Source organism: Galeopterus variegatus, unplaced genomic scaffold (genome assembly GCF_000696425.1).
Source record: "Galeopterus variegatus unplaced genomic scaffold, G_variegatus-3.0.2 Scaffold645, whole genome shotgun sequence".
Classification (NCBI taxonomy): domain Eukaryota; kingdom Metazoa; phylum Chordata; class Mammalia; order Dermoptera; family Cynocephalidae; genus Galeopterus; species Galeopterus variegatus.
This window is the reverse complement of record NW_007726756.1, coordinates 419,228-438,127: the sequence shown is the minus strand read 5'-3', so window position 1 is coordinate 438,127 and position 18,900 is coordinate 419,228. Positions and strand designations below refer to the sequence as shown.

The 18,900-nt window shown below is 36.3% G+C and overlaps 1 protein-coding gene across 1 annotated transcript in view; it reads left to right on the top strand.

Annotated features, from left to right (window-relative positions):
- The window catches only part of SLC12A2 (solute carrier family 12 (sodium/potassium/chloride transporter), member 2), a 175,076-nt gene that overhangs the window by 100,822 nt on the left and 55,354 nt on the right, over nt 1-18,900 (top strand). The window contains exons 6-8 of the mRNA XM_008570930.1: nt 5,243-5,382; nt 9,031-9,141; nt 10,874-10,982. Coding sequence (XP_008569152.1) covers nt 5,243-5,382; nt 9,031-9,141; nt 10,874-10,982 — 360 coding nt within the window. The remainder of the gene's footprint in view (nt 1-5,242; nt 5,383-9,030; nt 9,142-10,873; nt 10,983-18,900) is intronic.

The window sequence follows — 18,900 nt, the reverse complement described above, 5'->3', positions numbered from 1 at the left end:
TTATTCATTTTAGGAAAATATCTAGGAATGAACTTGTTGATTCATGGGGTAGGGATATATTTCACTTTATAAGAAATTGCCAAATGGCTTTTCAGAATGGTTGTACATTTTAAATTCCTCTCAGCAGTATATGAGGTTCAGCAGTATATGAGGTTTTCAGTTTTTCCATATTCTTGCCAACTCTTGTTATATCTTTTCATTTATAGCTAACTTGTGGATGTTTAATGATGTCTTACTGCATTTGCCTGATGGTTTAATGATAGCAAGCATCTTTTTATGTGTTTATTAGCCACTTGTCTGTCGTCTTTTGTTAAATATTCAAATATTTTGCCAATTTTTAAATTGGGTTGTCTATTACTGATTTGTAGGAGTTTTTTATATATTACAAATATGAGTCATATGTTTGACATATGTATTATCTGTATTTTTTCCCCAGTTTGTGCCTTGCCTTATCATTTTTATCCTTTTCTTAATCATGTCATTTGAAGAGCAGAAGCTTACCATTTTGATGAAGTCCAGTTTCTTATGTTTCTTTTATGTTAGTGCTTCTGTTGTTCAGTCTTAAAATCTTTGCCTTTTCCAAGGTCATGAAGGTATTCTGTGTTTTCTTCTAGAAGCTTTACAGTTTTATTTCTTAGATTTTTATCTATGAACAGTCTCAAATATTTGTGTATAATGTGAGACAGAGGATGTGGTTCTTCTCTTTCCCCTCTCAGGCCTCTCCGCCCACCCCTAACCCCTCCTGTACAAATATCTGCTTGTTCCAACCACGTTTTTTGAAACAACTATCTCTTCCCTGTTGAAGAATTTTTGATGCCATTGTTGAGAAATCAATTTTCTGTATATTGTTTGTAATGAGTGCTATTCTATTGATCTGTTTATCCAATGCCAGTACTGCCCTGTCTCGATTGCTTATGGTAAGTCCTAAATCTTCCAACTTTGTTCTTTTACATAATTGTTTTCTTTTTCTAAGTACTTTTCATTTTCATATAAATTTTTGAATTAGCTATGTCAGTTTCTGCTGGGGAGGAAAAACGGCAAACCAGAAAAACCTTTGTGGGGCTTTGGGATTCTCATCTAACAATCAGTTTGGGAAGAATGGTTATGTTAACAATATTGAATTTTTCAGTGATTTATTTCTCTATTTCATTAGAACATCTTTTTGTTTCTCTTAGCACTGTATTATTGTTTCCAGTGTAGAAACGTTGGGTATCTTTTGTTAAACTTACTCCTAAGTATTTTATGTTTTCCGTGTTGTAAATGGTATTTGTAAATTTCATCTTCCCATTTTTTTTGTTGCTTGTATGATATAGGCTTTTGAATCTTGGCCTTTGTATTCTGTGACTTTGATAAACATAATCGTGTCATCTGTAAGTAGAGGCAGTTTTTACTTTTTCTTTCAAGTCTCAAGGACTTTTTCCTTTTTCTTGCCTCTTGGACTAGCTAAGTCCTCCAGTACGATGGTGACTAGAAGTGAGAATAAACATCCATCTAAAACAACCAAGCATTTGTGGGATAAACCCCACTTGGTCAGAGATATCCTTTCTACTGAATTTTACTTGCTAATGTTTTGTTAAGGTTTTTTGAGTCTGTGATCGTAAGGAATATTGGTCTGAAATTTTCTTTTCTTGTAATAAACTTGTCAGGTTTTGGCTTCAGGATTATGCTCATCTCATAAGGGTCAGCATTCCCTTTTTCTCCTTTTTCTGAAAAAGTTCGTATAGAATTGATCTTATTCCTTCAATACCAGTGAAGCTATCTAGGCCTGTAGTTTTTCTGTGTGTGGGAGGAGGTTTTTTATTACAAATTTAATTTCTTTGAAAACTATAGGATTATTTCAGTTTCCTGTTCTTGTTAACACTTCTGCCACATTTTGTTTTTCAAGAAATTTATCCATTTTATCTAAGTTGCAAAATTATTGCAATAGTCATTTAATATATTACCTTCTTAATCTTGTAATAACTATTGGATTTATAGTGATATGTTCCTGCTTTCATTCTCAATTCATGTAATTTGTCCTTGTTTTTCTTTTTTGTTCTAGATCAGAATAAAGAATAAAGCCAGACTATTGATTTTTCTTCTTTGTTTTCTGTATAAGTGGCTTCTACTCTTTATCCGTTTTTCTAGTTAAGACTTTTTTTTATTCTTTTTTTTTTTTTTTTTTTTTTTTTTTTTTTTTTTTACCTTCTTGAGGTAAAATCTTAGATCATTCATTTTATATCTTCTGTTTTTAATATAAGCACTTAAAACTGTAAATGTCCCTGTAATTTCTGCTTTAGGTATATTCCACTAATTTTGATGTGTTGTATTTTCATTGTCAATTCAGTTCAGCATACTTTCTAATTTCCCTTGTGATTTATTCTTTAACCAGTGGATTATTTAAAAGTGTGCTATATATTTAGAGATATGGATGTAAGATATTTAGGGATCTTTCATATATCTAATATAATTCTGTTGTGGTTAGTAATATTTACTGTATCCTTTCACATCTTTGAAATTTGTTAACATTTTTTGAATAATAATCAGTTTCTAATCTTTGGCTCTCCATTAACCTAGTCATGGTTTTGGTTATTGATTTGAGATTTAGTAAGAGCTACAGGGACATATATCCTCAAATCAGTATGTGGTAATAATAGAACCCAGTATCGTATTGTCACTACATAGTACCTCTGGCATCTGACTCATTTACATTCTCTACACTCAGTAGTCAGGGTAGTTTATGGACCAATTATGAGACTCAGTGAAGTTTTTTTTCCTCCCCATATTGACTTATGTGTTTACTTGAAGAATAGATGGTTTGGAAAGAAAGTAAATTAGTTTCTTCTATTGATGCCTTTAATTGAGCATACTTCTTAATGAAAATGCTGAAGAGTATGATAGATAACAGAGAGGCTGATTTTAAAGACTTTGTCATACAATTTGTACTGGGTAAGCAGTGTTAAGTCAGAGAGACTGGAGTTTAAGTACAGTTTTTCACTTACTACTCTCATGACGTTGGCTAAGTTATTTAACCTCTCTATGCCTTATTTTTTTTGTTTGTAAAATGGGATGATAATGATAATAGTACTTTGCTAGAATGAGGTAAAATGTGTAAGTTTGAACAAAAATATGTAATGTTTAACAAAATAAAAATTTTAATTTAATATATATACGTATTCTCTGCTGAATAGTAAAAATACCACATTCTTTCAGAGTAGTAGATCTTTAATATTGTTCATTTTGGTGTTAAAAAGAGAGAGAAAGAAAACTGCTGGAAGAAGGAATGGAAGTAGGAAGCAATAGGGCAGGGTTGCTTTTCATCAGGAGTGAAAGTAGGAGAAGATCAGAATTTTATATTCTTTATTATCCATATGTCACTTATTATTTTATTGAAAATGAAATATAAATCCTTTTAGAAAGTAACAAAACTGAGTTTAAGTTTTAGGTATCGAAGTTTGTGGAAGATTTAAAAATAATTCTGAAATGTCAGAATTGGTACTTCGTAAATCAAAACTTTAAAGCACATAAATGAATTCCTTGTTTTTATAGGTCCTATTGGTATTACTTCTCTTTGTAAAGTTCATATTGTCAACTGTTAAAATACATGAGTGGTTGACCAATTTTAATTAACCTTTCTTTGAGACTTTTCTCATTTGTTACAATCAGAATAAACAATATTGGTCCTAATCATTTTTGGTCTAGGGAGTAAATGAAATAATTTTTTAATTTTGAAAACAGATGACAAATATATCCTGTGATAATTATAGTATTCTAGGGATTTTCCTTATGATTAATTACAATGTGATTTAATCCCTTCAGAACTTATTTTAAGATCTTTGACTTACAAAATTGTCATCATATATATATGGACTTGATATATATATGTATAAATAAGCATCTATATATTCTTATATATATATAAGTCCATTGGAATTTTCAGTGTTCAAAAATAATTCTAGGGAAACTTTAACTTTGTCATTTTCATCTTATAAAAGAAATTATAAGTTTTTTTGTTAAATGGTTATATTGCATTTTTTTCTGTAGAATTTCCAAGATAGTGAAAATTAACAGGCAAAGTGGGTAACTAAGGAAGTTTTGGGTGGATGGGTTTAAAGTGTAGAATATTTGAGAGAAATGATAGAAGTCGACTACAAAACATGTTAAGGTATTTCCAAAATGAAGCTTGCGTGTTTAGCACTTTATTAAACTAGAATTTTTTTTTGTTGCATTTATCTTTTTTATACTGGGAGAACAGTAGAAACAAATGTTCACCTGTTTAGTAACATTTCACTGTATGATCTTAAGAATTAAGTATTTTATCAGTATCTAGAAAAATGTATGTAACTATGTAATTTTAGTATTATTTAAACTAAGTTTTGGTTATAGTCTAGAGGCTATTTTTAAATTAGAATTCTAGAAGAGCTCTTAGAGACATCAGGTAAGCATTAGATTGACTCCAAATCATAATACTGATTTTTTTGTTTTTAAGTTAGAAAATTACTTGCTTCGTGATAGCTCATTTAATATCTTTGTTTACTCTGCCATTTAGACTGATTTACTAAAATACAAACTATATCTTCTTGGGATGCTAGTGTATGCTGTTCTTTGCAGTTTTGTTGTGAGACTTTTTTTTTTTTTTGCCTTACCATTCACATTACCAACAAATTGCTGTAATAATTTAAATCACTAAAATCATGTAAACTGTGATCTTAAAAGTTACATTAAAATTACATATATTACTTGGAAAATCATTGGGAAATGATCTTGGTATCTATGAATATGAGGAATAGGCTATTGGCCGTGTTAATCTAAGCTTTAAAAGAGAAAGTGAGGATTTTAATAGGATGACTTTATATTTGATATGGGGAAACTTCTCTGTATTTTGAGAACTGTTAATGAAGTGGATTGTGAAGAATTCTTTTTGGGTGTTTCTTCCTGAAAATGTACTCACCTACTTGTCTATTAATTTAATTGCTGTGCTTACTGGAGGCATCTGCTTTTTGAACTCTTTTGTGTAATTAAAAGTATTGTTTGGGGGCCGGCCCGTGGCTCACTCGGGAGAGTGCGGTGCTGATAACACCAAGGCCACGGGTTTGGATCCCATATAGGGATGGTCGGTTTGCTCACTGGGTGAGTGTGGTGCTGACAACACCAAGTCAAGGGTTAAGATCCCCTTACTGGTCATCTTTTGAAAAAAAAAAAAAAAGTATTGTTTGGCATTTTAATCATAACTTTAGTACTTTTATTCTTTTTTTTTCTTTAGGAGGAGCATATTATTTAATATCTAGAAGTCTAGGGCCAGAATTTGGTGGTGCAATTGGCCTGATCTTCGCTTTTGCCAATGCTGTTGCAGTGGCCATGTATGTGGTTGGATTTGCAGAAACTGTGGTGGAGTTGCTTAAGGTAATTTAAATTTTTTTAGTCATTCGTTTACCAATTTCTGTTGGGGGCTTATGTGCCACTTACTATAGAAAGCAGTGATGTAATGACCAGGAAACCTTGTTCTTCAAGAACAGGATAGAGAAATAAACAAAGGAAAAAAATTACTGTAGAATGTCAGAAGTAGATAACTATGGGAGGCCATGGTAACACAAAGGAGAAACACCTAACTTACTTTCCAGGAATGGGGGTAGCAGAGGAGGATCAAGGATGTGTTTTCCAAGAAAGAGAGGCTAGACAGCAGGCAAATAGGACAGGTAGGGTAGGATGTGGTATGAGGGGAATATGGAAGAAAAGTAATCAAAGGCCTGGCAGTGGGGGTAGAGTATGGTAAGAAAACTCAATATTATGGCCGGGGTACAAAGTGACAAGACATTTAAGACTAAAGAGAGAGGAAAAGATCAAGTCAGGAAGGGTGTTATTTGCAGTTAAGTTTGGGTCTTATCTTGGTTGGAATTGGGGGCTAGGACATGATCAGAGTTGGAGCCTACAGAAATATTTGACCATGGTACAGAGAATGGCTTTGAGGGGTTATATTTGGCAATAGAGATCCTTTAAAAGATGGTTGCAGCTATCTTGGGAGAGGAAGTGGTGGCTTATATTAAAACAGTGACCAGTGGGGCAAATTTGAGAGATTTTAAAGAAGTTGAATGAGGGGACTTGATGATTAATGTGATGGTGGAAATTAGAGAAAGAGAAAGGAGGACTTCAAGTTTATACACTTGAATTTATGACTTGGGGATTTAGATGGAAGGTAATGCCATTCACTGTGAGACAGAGAAGTTTTGAATATGCAAAATTGAGGAACTAGGAGTATATCTAAATAGAACTGGCCAGAAGGCAGTTGATAGTACTGCTCTGGAGTTAGAAGAGAACTTGTTTGAAACGTCATTGGGACGCACATAGAGGAATAAGAGTGGTTCATCAGTATTATTAATGAGAGAAACCATCAATGACACCTATAGTTGTTAGGGCAGGTTGTAGTTCTGTTCTTCGATAGTAGTATGTTGTACATTATTAAGTATAAGAGCTGAAGAGGACTGTCACCTATATTGGCATTGACTTTTACTTGGGTAGGCCAAAGGGATGGAGAGAAGGAAGGGCAGTCAGTAATTAAGCAATATAATCATCAGAGTTCATATTTTTTGTTAAATTGAGTGTATTTATTTGACACTCTAAGGTTTACTTTGTGAACTCTTTATCAGAATATTTGGCTTTAGAAATGTTTTTGTTTCATGGAAAATTAAATTTAGAGAAATCTAACCAAGTTCAAAACAAATATTTAAAACTAGATTTAATATATAAAACATTGAGCTATGGCTATAGTGTTTTATTGCAGTCATGGTCCATGCATCTAAAAACCAATCAATAGATAGTATATTTACACTACTACCATTTGTTTCTTCTACAAGTATTTCTCAGGTATGTAATCAACTGCTATAGGGAATGTCAGATTAATTCAAGAGATATCAAATTAAATTTTGGAAAAATCTGTAATTAAATTTTTTTGTAAAGTAAAAAATATGTACTGCTTTATGAAATCAAATGTGATCTTTCATGTTCAAAAAAACTAAGAAATGACTTTTCCTACTATATTGTTTAAATATTGACACTTTCTGTGCCTTTGGATGGCAAGAATTCTTTGGATCTGGGTTTTTCTTCCCTAATTTTTATATTAAGCTCATTTATCTGGAATTGAGCCAAATTTTTTTCTCCCTCACAGTTGACTTCTATGAAGGAATTATTTATTTATTTATTTAATTTTACTTTATTTTATTTTATTTTGTCAATATACAATGTAGTTGATTATTGTGGCCCATTACTGACACAAGGAACCTCCATACCATTTTCCATAGAGGCTGCACCATTTTGCAGTCCAACGAACAATGTATGAGAGTTCCTTTTTCTCTTCCACCTCACCACCATTTATCATTCACAGTCTTTTGGATATTAGCCATCCTAACTGGAGTGAGATGGTATCTCAGTGTGGTTTTGATTTGCATTTCCTGAATGCTGAGTGATGTTGAGCATTTTTTCATGTGTCTGTTGGGCATTCATATATCTTCCCCACACACCTACAACCATCTGATCTTTGACAAAGGCACCAAGCCTATACATTGGGGAAGAGACTGCCTCTTCAGCAAATGGTGCTGGGATAACTGGATATCCATATGCAGGAGAATGAAACTAGACCCGTACCTCTCACCATTTAGTAAAATCAACTCAAAATGGATTAAAGAATTAAATATACACCCTGAAACAATAAAACTTCTTGAAGAAAACATAGGAAAAACATTTCAAGAAGTATGATTGGGCACAGACTTCATGAATACGACCCCAAAAGCATGGGCAACCAGAGGAAAAATAAGCAAATGGGATTGTATCAAACTAAAAAGCTTCTGCACAGCAAAAGAAACAGTTAACAGAGTTAAAAGACAACCAACAGAGTGGGAGAAAATATTTGCAAAATATACATCTGACAAAGGATTAATATCCAGAATATACAAGGAACTGAAACAACTTTACAACCAAAAAACAAGCAACCCAATTAAAAAATGGGCAAAAGACAGGCCGGCCCGTGTCTCACTCGGTAGAGTGCGGTGCTGATAACACCAAGGCCACGGGTTCGGATCCCATATAGGGATGGCTGGTTTGCTCATTGGCTGCTTGTGGTGCTGAAAAAATGGGCAAAAGACAGGCCGGCCCGTGTCTCACTCGGTAGAGTGCGGTGCTGATAACACCAAGGCCACGGGTTCGGATCCCATATAGGGATGGCTGGTTTGCTCATTGGCTGCTTGTGGTGCTGAAAAAATGGGCAAAAGAGCTAAATAGGTATTTCTCATATGAAGGAATTTTTTAAAAAAGCATTGGTAAGATTGCTTTTTGCTTAGAAGAAGCAACTGCATAGGATCTTTATAAGGTATACTTCTTTTAGTTGTAATTTACAGTCATTCTGAGTTATCAAAAAAACTAAATTATTTTTGCTTTTTTGAGAAGTGGTAATTCATACATAGCTATTTACTTAGTTGACTAGGATATCACAATCCTTAACTAATTTTAATCTCAGTGGGAACATTTTTTTTTAAATGTCATCAATACTAAGCTATGAATAATTTTGCTTGTAGAATGGGATTAGTGTGTGTGTTTTTGGACAGCAGCATTAATATTTTTTCCTCATGCAACATAAAAAATTAATATTTTTTCCTCATGCAACACAAAAGATTATTAAAAGTATGAGTTCACTAATCATAATGAGTACGAAATGTATTTCTCGTATGTACCTCTAAAAAATTCTAGCAGTACTACTTAGTCATAGTATAATTTTTTTGTTTGCTTGTTAGCAATTCGTTTTTTGATCTATTGAGTCTATATTAAATATGGCAGTATTAATAATTTGCTCATACATTTGATGTTGTCAGATGCTTGAATGACACCTCAGTAGTAAATAATAATTTATTCCTCTTCCTTACATCTCCCATTCATTCGTTAAATAAGCATTAATCCAACTTCTACATATAAGGTGCTGTGATATCTCTAAAATGATTAAAAAAGAATTTGAATTTATTTAAAACAAATAATATTACTCATTATATTTATAATTCTCTTTTCTAGGAACATTCCATACTTATGATAGATGAAATCAATGATATCCGAATTATTGGAGCTATTACAGTGGTGATTCTTTTAGGTATCTCAGTAGCTGGAATGGAGTGGGAAGCAAAAGTAAGTCATGGGAACATTTGTAAATATTTAATGTATGAACTTTTAGAGCTCATGTTTTGGGAATGCTCTAAAGTATAGTAATATTTTCACATTCTAGTATTACCTAAGTGGCCATTTTCACAGAAGTTATGTATAAGATTATTTTCTGTTTGACAAGGTGGTGAATATTTGGAGATAACACCCAGTCTAGTATCCAGCTAAATACAGTACTTTCTAAATTTTGAATTTCCCATCTCCTCCCCCAGCCCCCATCTTGCTTTCACATTATGTAGAAATGCTGAGGTAAATGTGTTAGGTAGTCCAAATTAAACATTTGGCTTCGTAGTTTATTTAAAAGTTCAGTTTAACATGGGACAATAACTGAAGGTTAATGCCCACATGAGATTAGAGAAACTGTTCCTTCTCCTTGCTATTGAAATCTCAGAAGTCATAACTACTAAAGCCAGTGCCATTGTTTCTGGAAACGGTTGCTGCATTCACATATTAACCAAAGGCAGAGCACCCAGAAATGTTTGTGTGTCTTTGAGAGTTAGAATATGTCATAGCACAGCTGTAGTTTCCTGAATAGTGGATATCTACAAAGATGCTGCTGAAAAATTCAAAATCCCTTCCAGGTTTCTTTTTTTTTTTGTCTTTTTTTTTGTCTTTTTTTTTCCGTGTCCGGCAACGGATCGCAACCCTCAGTGTTGCCCCCATACTGGACCGGGGACCGGCAACGGGATCGCAAGCTTCGGCGTTGCTCCCGCGCCTCGCTCAGCCAGTGAGCGGGAGCCGGTCTGTATGTGGGATCCGAACCCTCGGACGGGAGCGCCGCCGCGCTTCCCAAGCGGCGCACTATCCAGTGCGCCACCGGGCCGGCTGCCTTCCAGGTTTCTTGATGTTTACTTTTATAGAGCTTATAAAAGTTGACATATTTGTGCTATATATGATATGATAATATTTACCAAGCCAAAAATTAGTAAAGTCTGAAACAATTATTCTCCAAGTTTGTTAATTATTTTAAACTTATATTAGTATATAATTAAATAACTTATTTACACATTTAGCAAATTGACTTCATTGAAAAGAATAGAATTTCATACTACCTGGGATATGACTAGCATGTAAGCAATTTTTGTTCCCACAGATGACACAGGTTTTCATGAGTGTTCAGTTTTATTTGGAGATTAAGGGTGGAGAAGGGGAGATTGTAGTTCTCATGGATTTGTTCTTTTCCTCCAGTCCCATTGCTACTTGAATTCCCCTCTTGAACATTGTCTTCTTTCTCTACTTCTTTTCTTATGGTAGTCACACATTCAACATTATGTTTGGACCTGGTATAAAACTTGTGTTTATGGCAAATATGTTCTCCATGTTAAATGCTGAGGAGACAGGAAAGAATAATATGTAGGATGAAAAGCCTATAGTGTTTTGGAATGTATAGTGCTTTATGGTTTATGGGATGGTGTGCACATGTTTAACTCATTTTCTAAATATATGGCATGATCCCACTTGTGCAATTCATTTCTCCCCCATATATTGAACATTCTAAGATAGTTCTTTAAAGAACTGTTTGGTCATTTAACAAAAATTTATTGGACACTTAACTTGGTACATGGCACTCTTTTAGGCACTGGGGAAACAGCTGAAGCAAGACAAATCCTTTCCTTCATGGAAGTTGTATTCTAGTGGAACTAAATCAACGTGTAGATATAAAATATTTGATTTTGATTTTTAATGTTTAAAATTACAGGCTCAGATTGTTCTTTTGGTGATTCTACTTCTTGCTATTGCTGATTTCGTCATAGGAACATTTATCCCGTTGGAGAGCAAAAAGCCCAAAGGTTTCTTTGGATATAAATGTAAGTAAAAAAGATTAAATACTTTTCTAAGAGTATGTATTATAACGTTTTATTATTAAATAAATTTAGTACATTTTAGATTTTTTAATGAAATTGACTTTTGTCTGGTGATTCATACTAATTTGCAGTTTAGTATAGTTGTGTCCCCTTTATGTATTTAGTACAGTTGGAGTAAAAATATTTTTTATTTACATCTTTAATTTTTCATTATTAGCCACAAAAGGTGATAGAATATAGAGAAGTCAATGCTACTGAGAAAACGTGCTTTTCTCTACTGGTTTTGAAAATTTGTAACTTTTATTCTAGCTTGACTTTTTTATTCATTTAGATGTATTTAAGCACAACAGTTTAACAGTGCCTAAGATTGTGAGAGCAGCTAAAAATTAGTTTGTTGGTGTAATTGCAATTTATGTTTTACAGTTTACATTAATTGTGTGAGAATTTTCCATAGTTTTCATCTTCCATAACTCTTTTCATTTTGCATCTAGTTTTCACTACTGGCGAAATTAACTTGTCATTTATTATTTCCTAAAGTATCTTATCTGTATCCCCTCATTCTCATGCCACCTAATTGAACAACTCTGAATCTATCTCTGTAAGGTAAAGTGGAGGTTGGAAAGAATAGTTGCAGTAGTATCAGAGAGGCTTATCACTTAGGTTAATAGGTCTGTCTGTCTTTAGTTGATTAAAACCACCCCTTTTTAAAATTATTACTTTTTAAATTATTACTTTAAATTGACACATTTATGGGGTACAGCATGATATTTCGATTAATGTACACAGTGTACAATGATCAAATTAGGGTAATTAGCGTATTTGTCACCTCAAACATTTCTTATTTCTTTGTGTTGTAAACCCCCCCTTTTTTAAAGCCCTAATGAAAAGGCCTAGCTTCAGTTCTCCTGAATTGTTTCCTCAAGAGCTACTCAAACAACAGATCCACAAAGAGATACAGGATATACATCAATGCAGTTCTTCCTTTACAAAGCCTCACTGGAAAAATAAAAAAAAATAAATCAACTCAGCTAAACTGTGGGATCTAGAGATCTAGTTGATTTACATTCTGGTGTAAGCTCCTTAACCTTGTTGCTGATGGGTAACAATACACAATTGGGTATCACTGGTTTGGCCTATATCTGACATGGATTTAGTTGGCTGAGCAGTTTTCTGATATGAATTGTTTGAAGGTTCTCATCTTAACCAGGGACACCCACCTGTTATTGTGCCTACTGGTCCTGGGTTGATATTGTGATTTCTGTTCTGATTACTAGTGCATATGCCTATTTCTAATCTGGACTTTTAATTTTTTATTTCCTGGATTGGGAGAAGAGGTGTGTACCAGGCATGACTAAAATGAAAGTAGTGTCAGTTAGATAATTTCACGTATTTTGTGCTTTTGTATATTTGTGACTTTTTGTCTGGTTATGAATAAATTTTTTACTGTAGTTTTTTTTATATTATACATTTTTTGGAGCATTTATTTTTGCCATTTTTTCTTAAAATGTTAAAAATTGTAGTTCATGAAAAATATACCAATTATCTTGATTTGAACATCACATATCACCCACTGGTGTTGATATTCCATATACAATCAACTGTGTTCCAGTAAAAAATAAATAAAAACTTATAGTGGATGGTTACTTCTAAAAATATTCCCAGTAATTATATATTTTCTACTCTGACTTAATAGATTTAAAAATATCTGCAAATACCTGCTGAGCTACGTTGTTTATTTCCTTTTTTTCAGATCCCTGAAAACTTTTAAAAGGATTATATATTCATATAATATAGTAATGGTTTATATTGTATTCAGGTAGCACATCTAGGCTTATCTCAATCTGAGGTTAATAAATCTAAATGTACAGTCATCCCTTAGTATCTTTGGGGGATTGGTTCTGGGATGCCCCATGGGTACCAGAATCCGAGGATGTTCTAGTCCTGTAGTTGGCCCTGTGGAACCTGAAGATAAGAAAAATTGTCTCCCCCCAGCCTCCACTACTCCCCCATCTTCAGATTCTGCATCTTGTGAATACTGTATTTTCCATCCCCCTTTAGTTGAGTCTATGGATGTGGAACCTGACAATACAGAGGGCGGACTGTATATTTATCAAGAAAAAAATCTGCCTGTCAGTGGACCCATGCAGTTCAAACCTGTGTCGGTCAAGGGTCAACTGTACTTTGGAATGTGATTTTTCTTTTCCGGTGCTTGATATTGCTTAGCTTTCCTCTTATTCATTATTCTAAGGTAGTGACAGCAACAAATAGGGTTATGTTGATGGACTTGTCAGTTCAGCTGACTACTTAATGGTATAGTACTATTCATTTTCTCATCTTTTTTCTTTTCTGATGAGAGAAGTGTTCCTTTCACCAAAGACTGATGTCTCTGCTTTGTTCTGTGTCCTGTTTTTTCTTTTTTACTTTCTCAAAGGTATTTATTTTTTGGTAATCTGCTTGCTTTCTTCATCAAAATATTGCCTCTATATAAGCTTATAAACTTGCTCTAGTAATTCCCATCATTGAAAATGCTGTCTCGTTTTATGTTCCCCTTTAGTTTCCACCTCACTTTCTAGTTCCCTTATATAGACAAATTTCTTGAATATTTTACCTTCCACTTACTCCTTTTTATTTCTTTTTTAAAAAATTTTATTGAGTCAAAATTGATTATACATATTTTGGGGGTTCAACATTGAGATATGTTGATCAAATCAATATTACTAGTACATATATTGTAACAAATCGTAATTACTCTTTATGCCCCTTGTCCAACCTCTCCCCTTCCCCCTCTCCCTCCGCCCTCACCCTTCTCCCATCTAAGTATCCTGGATTTCTTCTCTCCTTCTGAAAGAATAATGGTTACTCTGTTGATTTGTTGCTTAGATGATCTGTCCGACTCTGAGGTATGATCAGATCCCCCAATATTATCATTGAGCAGATGCTTCTTCTGTCACTCTGAAATGGGCTTTGTGGAGAGACATCCTCTTCTTTTCTTTATCTCTGCTGGTGACTCTCCTTGTGTCAGTGCACTCCAGTGACTGGTGGACCATCTGCGTGGTGGCTGTGGCATCTAGCCGCTTTCGCGGCAGCCATGGTTATTGTGCTGGCTGTGGTGGGCCACCCACATGGAGGCGATGTTTTTGGCATGCTCCTTTGTGCTGGCAGTATGCCTGATTGTGGGGAGTGTCCAGTCACCAGTTCCATGCCTTGGGTCCCCAGGCAGGCCCCAAGGCACTGGTGTGGTATGCCTGGTTGTGGGAGAGGGGTCTGGTCCCCTTCTCCATGCCCCGGGCCCCTGGGTGGGGCCCCGAGATGCTGGCTGTATGTCTGGTTGTGGGAGACATGTCCAGTACCGAGCTCCTTGCCTCAGGTCTCAGGTGGGCGCCAAGGTTCTGGTGTGATGTGCCTGGTTGTGGGAGGTGGGTTCGGTCACCTTCTCCATGACTTGGGTCCCCAGGTGGGCCCTGAGGTGCTGGCACAGTGTGCCTGGTTGTGGGAGGGGGTTCCGGTTCCCTTCTCCATGTCTTGGGTCCCCAGGTGGGCCCCAAGGTGCTGGTGCCCTGTGCCTGGTTGTGGGAGGGGGGTCTGGCCCCCTTCTCCATGCCTTGGGTCCCCAGGCGAGCCCCAAGGCCCTGGTGTGGTGTGCCTTGTTGTGGGAGGGGGTCCAGTCTCCAGCTCCATGCCTCAGGTCACTGGGTGGGCACTGAGGCACTGGTGTGGTGTGTGTGGTTGTGGGTGGGAGTCCAGTCCTTGGCTCCATGTCTCATATCCCCTGGTGGGTCCCAAGGTGCTGGTGATGTGCCTGGGCTGGAACTAATTTTTTGTCCTTTGCTTACTTCTAAAACAGGGGGACTTCCTGAGAGAACCAATACTTGAGCTCTGTGGTTGAGCTAAATTGCTGCTTTGCTGCTCTTTCCCTAGGGAAGGTTTTTGTGAAACTCAAGGATTAATGGTTGACCTTATAGGTACTTCTGGCTCTCCAGGGACACAGTGCACTGGGGTTGAGTAGAAACTCTGATCTGGGCCTGATTTTTTTCATCGAACTTCACCCCATGCAATTCTGCATTCCTGACCAGTCTCCTCTGAGTGGTCCTGCACTGATTGGGGGGCAGATCGGCTGTCCTTGCTGTGTCCCAGTGTTCTCCTGGTGGGCACATCTGCCCCACCACCTGTGCTCCAAACACTTCCCGTGGGATGGGCCATGCACTGGACCCTTGCGATGACTCAACCAGCCCCTGAATGGCTCCCCTTTTTCAGCTGTTCTGGCTCCTCGCTCCTGTGTGGGTCCACAGAAACCCTATTCATGGTCTTGCTGGCCTGGGGGCCACCAAGGCCCTCTTCTCCCCTGCTGCCTCCAGGTAACTCCACCAGAAGGGCACAGCTGCAGTTTCTGCTGGCTCCTGCTCCATGTGCTCAGCAGCTGGAGCCTTAAAGCAGCCGTGGCCTGAAACACTCAGAGCAGTTTTTTCTTTCTATCATCATGGTTTCTCCTGCCTTGGTGAACTCCGTAGGTCTCTCCCTCTCTTCCCCTGAGCTCCAGCAGCCCCAGCTTGGCTGATGTTACATTTTTATAGTTAGAAATAGGTTGATTTGTGGGAGAGAGTGATGCTGAGGACCGTTTATTCTGCCATCTTGACTGAAAGTCAGCGTACTCCTTTTTATTCCAAGAAAATGTCAAACCTACAGAAAATCTTCAAAAAATAATAAAATAAATTACACCCTTCATCTGGTTTCACCAATGTGAGCACTTTGACATTCATTTCTCTTTTCCACATTTGTTTTATCACTGTATTTATCTACTTTTTGTTATTGCTATGATTACTAAACCTTTTGAGGAAGTTACAGAAATCATGACTTCTTACTTAATCTATATACTTCAGAGGAGCTAAAGGCAGCTCTCTCTGCCCAGAAGCAGGCAAGAGAGCATGCCTGGGTTCTTGGGCAGGAGTTGAAGGCAGCCCCCTTAACCACGAAGCAGGCAAGGTAGCATGCCCCAGGGTCTTAGGCAGGAGCTGAGGGCAGCCCCCTCCTCCTGGAAGCAGGCAAGGAGCACACAAGACACAACGCTTCTACACGGGTGGCCCACCACAGCAGTAGCCACAGCTACTGTGCAGGCAGTCTGCCAGACATCTGACTACATTTGCACAAGGAGAGTCACCACCAGAGACTGGAAAAAGAAGATATTTCTCTCCTCAGACCTGTTCCAGAGTAAGAGAAGAAGCAACTGCTCTGCCAGATGACCAGACATCAACATAGAGATACTAGAAATACAAAAACCAAAGAAAATATGACACCACCAAAAGAATACAGTAATTCTTAAATACCAGACCCCATAAAGCAGGAAACCCTGGAAATGATTGTAAAGGAATTCCAAGCAACAATCTTAAGGAAACTCACTGAGATTGAGAAGACTCAGATAACATAATGAAATAAGAAAAGAAATTGAGGTTATGAAGGAGGAAATTTACAGAGAGGTTAATATCTTAAAAAGAATGTAGCAGAACTCATGGAATTGGAAGATTCACTCAATGAAATAAAAAACACAACTGATAGCTTAAGCAGCAGGCTAGAACAAGAACAAGCAGAAGAAAATATTCTGATCTTGAAGATAGTCTTTTCAAAATAACCCAGGCAGACAAAAATAAAGGCAAGAAGAATTTTTTAAAGTGAAGAAAATCTGTGGGCCGGCCTGTGGCTCACTCAGGAGAGTGTGGTGCTGACACCAAGGCCACGGGTTCGGATCCCATTATAGGGATGGCCGGTTTGCTCACTGGATGAGCGTGGTGCTGACAACACCAAGTCAAGGGTTAAGATCCCCTTACCGGTCATCTTTTTTAAAAAAAAAAAGTGAAGAAAATCTAGGAGAGCTAGCAGACCTTAAGTGCACAAACATTCAAATTATGGGTATTCCAGATGGGGAAGAAAAGAAAAAGGTGTGGAAAATCTATTTAGTGAAATAATAATGGAAAACTTCTCAGATATACGGAGAGATATGGACCTTCAGATCCAGGAGGCTCAAAGATCTCCAAACAGTTTCAGCCCAAAAAGATACTCTCTGTGACACGTTATAGTCAAACTGGCAAAGCTCAAAGACAGAGTGAATCTTAAAGAAGCAAGAGAAAAGCATCAAGTCACCTGTAAGGGAGCCCCTATCAAACTAACAGCAGACTTCTCAACAGAAACTCTACAAGCCAGAAGAAAATGGATGAAATATTCAAAATACTAAAAGGGGAAAAAAAATTAAACTGCCAGCCAAGAATACTATACCAGCAAGACTGTCCTTTAGAAATGAGGGGAAAATAGTGTATTTTCCAGACAGACAAAAACTGCAGGAGTTCACCACCAAATGATCAGCCCTACAAGAAATCCTCAAGGAAGTCGTGCACCTGAAATCTGAAAAACAATAGTCACTACCACCAATACACAAGAAAGAACAAAAGGCACTGGTAGAACAAAGATGCAAAGCAGCAGAACAAAGAAACTAAATATTACCACCACAAAAAACCATAATGACAATGTAATAATGCCCCTGCTTTCTGATTTGATTAATATCGGTCTTCTCTCTTTGTTCTTGGTTAGTCTAGATAAAGGTTTGCAAATTTTGTTGATATTTTGAAAGAATCAACTTTTGGTTTTGTTGATTTTCTCTATTTTCTTAATTCTGTATTTCATGTATTTCTGTTGTAATCTTTGTTATTTCTTATATTTGCTTTTGGTTGAGTTTGTCCTTTTTCTATTTTCTTAAGGTAGAAGTTTACATTACTGATTTGAGATTTTTCTTATTTTTAATATAGGTGTTTACAAGTATAAACTTTTCCCTAAGACTGCATGAGCCTGTATCCTATAAATTTCGATATGTTACACTTTGATTTTTATCTCAAAATACTCTCTAATTTCCCAGTGGTTATTCTTTTTACTCATTGTTTATTTAGGAGAATGATGTTTAATGTCCACACATTTGTGAGTTTTCTAAATTTCCTTTTGTTACTGTGGTCAGAGAACATATTTTCTATGATCTTAGTCTTTTTAAATGTATCAAGACTTGTTTTTTTGCAAAAAATAAAAATTAAAAAAAAAGAGAAGTCTGAAGATATTACTTTAAGCATCTTGGGATGAAAATATCATCCTGGATTTTCTGAGTAGGCCCTAAATCCAATGACAGTTGTCCTAAGAAGAGACATACAGAATAAAAGACACCAGGACAGAAGAGAAGAAGGTGATGTTAACCCCAGGGTCAGAGATTGGAATGATGTGCCCACAAGCCCAGGAATACTGACAGCAATTAGAAGATATCAGCAATCTGACAGCAAAGAAGGGAAGAGGCAAGGGCAGATTCTCTCCTAGAGTCTCTGGGTGGAGCACAGCCTGGTGGGCACCTTGGTTTCAGGCTTCTGGCCTCCATAATTGTGAGGGAATAAATTGATTTAAGCTAAAATAAATAAATAACATCAGCTTCAGCTTGTATCTCCTAAGGAAAAGAGCACTTCAGGAAATTTAACTTTGGCACAGTATGAATATCTAACATATATGATCCATATGCAAATTTTTTCAGTTGTTTCTATGAAGATCTTTATAGCAACTTTTATTTTTCCCGTTACAGGATCCAACTCAGGATCATGTATTGCATTCTGTTGCCATGTCTCTTCAATTTCCTTTTTTAAAAAAAATGGTTTTTTACATAATCTTCTGTTTCCTTTGATGTTGAACAGCTTCTTACCCTTTTAAAAATCTTTTGATGTTGCCATTTTTAAGAGTACAGACCATTTGTTTTTTATAAGGTCTCCACAGTTGGGTGTGTGTGACTTGTTTCCATAGATTCAGGTTATTAATTCTTTTTTTTTTTTTTTTTTTTTTTTTGCACTGGGAGGGGGACCACAACCTTCCGCACAGGGTTTTAAGCACCCCCCCCCCCCCGTGGGCACAC